We start from the raw sequence: 2,483 nt of genomic DNA on the forward strand, positions 1-2,483 counted from the left end.
TTATAACCGAACTACAGTTTTATTGATCAGATATATGCTGTAATTTGGGTGCTGTTCATATATAACAAAAACACATTCTCTGTTTTCATTTTTTCTGAGTTTTATCCGATTGAAGATTTCGATAGCACCATCGAAATATTTCGATCTGAAAGTGTTTACACGACTCTCAGATATACTGTGATCCTTAAATTTTTTTTCTAACAGTTCCATCGTGGACGCTTACTTCTCTCTAGATCCGTACGATTACCAGCAGAATGCCGGAATTCGATTAGTGGCAAAGAAACTGATTGTTGAATCTAACTGAAAAAGTGTTTTGGTGTATACATCATTAGCTGACTGTTACTTTTGATGCTTGTAAAGAAGGGAAAGTAATTTATTTCATTGTTGATGTAGAAGATGAACAACTAATTCTAGCGTTTCAAATTGATTAATGCAAAATGCTATTTCTTTGTTGTCTCAAAATTTTTTGTTCAAAAATGTATATGTTATCATGAAGAAGTAAGACTGTGGCCTGTAGCTCAGTTGGCAAAGGGATGGAGTGATTTTGCCCAAATCCAAGACAGGTCCCGGGTTCGTTCCCAGCCCCCGGTTTGAGTTTGCCAAAAAATAACCCCTAACATTGGTGTGCTTGGAGGTGGGTTATGTACAAGGCCGGTTAGGGTTGCCGATAATTAACTTTTTATCCAAAAAAAACTAGCAAATATAGGTCTTTTTGGGCTCCTCATAGTAGGGTGTTAGTTCGGTTTTCCTTAATGACATTAGGGTTTTTGGTAGTTATCTTCAGATGGGACATGAAAGGGGGACCCTTCAACTTGTTTCGACCTGAGATAATAAGCTCATGAGCTTGGTTGACAAGATAAGAATATTTGTCCATCAGTTTTCGAATAACAAGATATTGAGGAATTGTCCATGCATAAAATCATAATTATTGATTCTTTTTCCGAGTGCAGGATAACCCCAAGGGGTTGGCCAGCCTCTTTTTGGGTTTCCATACCTTGGGACTTTATGTTCATAATGATCCTTGTCTTTGTTTATGTCTTGGGTTGGGATGAATTATAGTTTTGTATAAATGTATTGTCATATGCTATTAAGTATTTTGATTTAAGTTCTTTTCTTAGGCCTTAAAATGAAAGACAATTCTGAATCCGCTTTGTCTACGAAGTACCTTTTCGAAATGCTGGAGAGAAAGATACATCTTAGGTTAGCGGATGCATCGGATGGACATCAAGTGGTTGATATAATCATCTCTTTAGTGGATTATTTTAATGCAAGGGTTCATATTTGTTTTATTCCATAAAGTAGAGACCTAGAAACAGGTTCACGCTCCAAGATTGATTGAAATGCGCTCAAGCTGGTCTGCACACTAATGTTTAAAAAGAACATAAGAAACCTGGTTTGTACCAGTTTTACAATACACGGATACGGTCCTATGATCAAATTAACTTTGATTATTGATAAAATAAAATTTAGAGGTGGCTAAAAACCTGCCCTTTAACTAATTTTAACTGGAGTTATAACCGGTTCTTTTTGAAAATAAATCATAACGAGGTATAATTGTAATATTCGGGTTACAAGTTTTAATTTGAGATTTTGGAATATATATATATATATATATATATATATATTTGTGTAAGAGTGTGTGTGTGTGTGGGTGTACTTAATTTATTATATAGTTTGTTAGGAGAAGGGAGGTCGGCTGATAGCCAGCTCTCACAATTCCATTTACTATAAATAGTAAATAAGGTTTTAGAAAGAAAATTTACACATTCTTGATATTGAGGAAAATTCTTACTTGACGTCTGGATTTGGCTGAGGAAGGAAAAAAATTCAAAAACCAAGGACATTTGGCTTTAAGGTGAGTGTATATTGCTTTAAAGTATTGGTTATTACTTATTTTACTGCTAGAATCTGCTATTTATGAACCACATTTCATAAATATTTGGTTAAGTCCTTAAACCGGACAAGGAGTGTCCGGAGTTCTCCTTAAACCGGTTAAGAGGTAACCGGATATTTCCTTAAACCGCTCAAGTTATGACCGGATATCTACCTAAACCGCTTAAGTGTTGAACGGATATGTTTTTAAACTGCTCAAAGGACAGCCGGATTCTCTTTAAATCGCTCATGTGTTAACCGGCTTAAAGCTAACCGCCCAAGGCGTGGTCGATGTAACCCTCTTGATATTTTAAGTGTTTGTCCGGACTTCATATCCGGACAAGGTTGAACGGACTTCAAATCCGGATAATGTGTTAGATTTTTTTTTTGATATAATTGAGAGAGATGAAATGGCGGTGTAACCGCGAGAGAGAGATGTAATGGCGGTGTAACCGCGAGAGAAATGAAATGGCGGTGTAACCGCGAGAGAGAGATGTAATGGCGGTGTAACCGCGAGAGAGAGATGTAATGGCGGTGTAACCGCGAGAGAGATGAAATGGCGGTGTAACCGCGAGATGAATGAAATGGCGGTGTAACCGCGAGAGAGATGA

General features: G+C 36.9%; 1 protein-coding gene across 2 annotated transcripts in view; it reads left to right on the plus strand.

Annotated features, from left to right (window-relative positions):
* LOC112514677 (protein NEN1-like) overlaps positions 1-462 on the plus strand; it is a 9,419-nt gene extending 8,957 nt beyond the window's left edge. For both annotated transcript variants that reach the window (XM_025121271.1, XM_025121272.1), the window contains exon 7: positions 205-462. In XM_025121271.1, the coding sequence (XP_024977039.1) occupies positions 205-304 (100 nt within the window). In that variant the 3' untranslated portion in view covers positions 305-462. The remainder of the gene's footprint in view (positions 1-204) is intronic.
* Positions 463-2,483: the final 2,021 nt, after the last annotated feature.

This window comes from Cynara cardunculus (assembly GCF_001531365.2).
Source record: "Cynara cardunculus var. scolymus isolate 2C chromosome LG 6, CcrdV1, whole genome shotgun sequence".
Taxonomy (NCBI): Eukaryota; Viridiplantae; Streptophyta; class Magnoliopsida; order Asterales; family Asteraceae; genus Cynara; species Cynara cardunculus.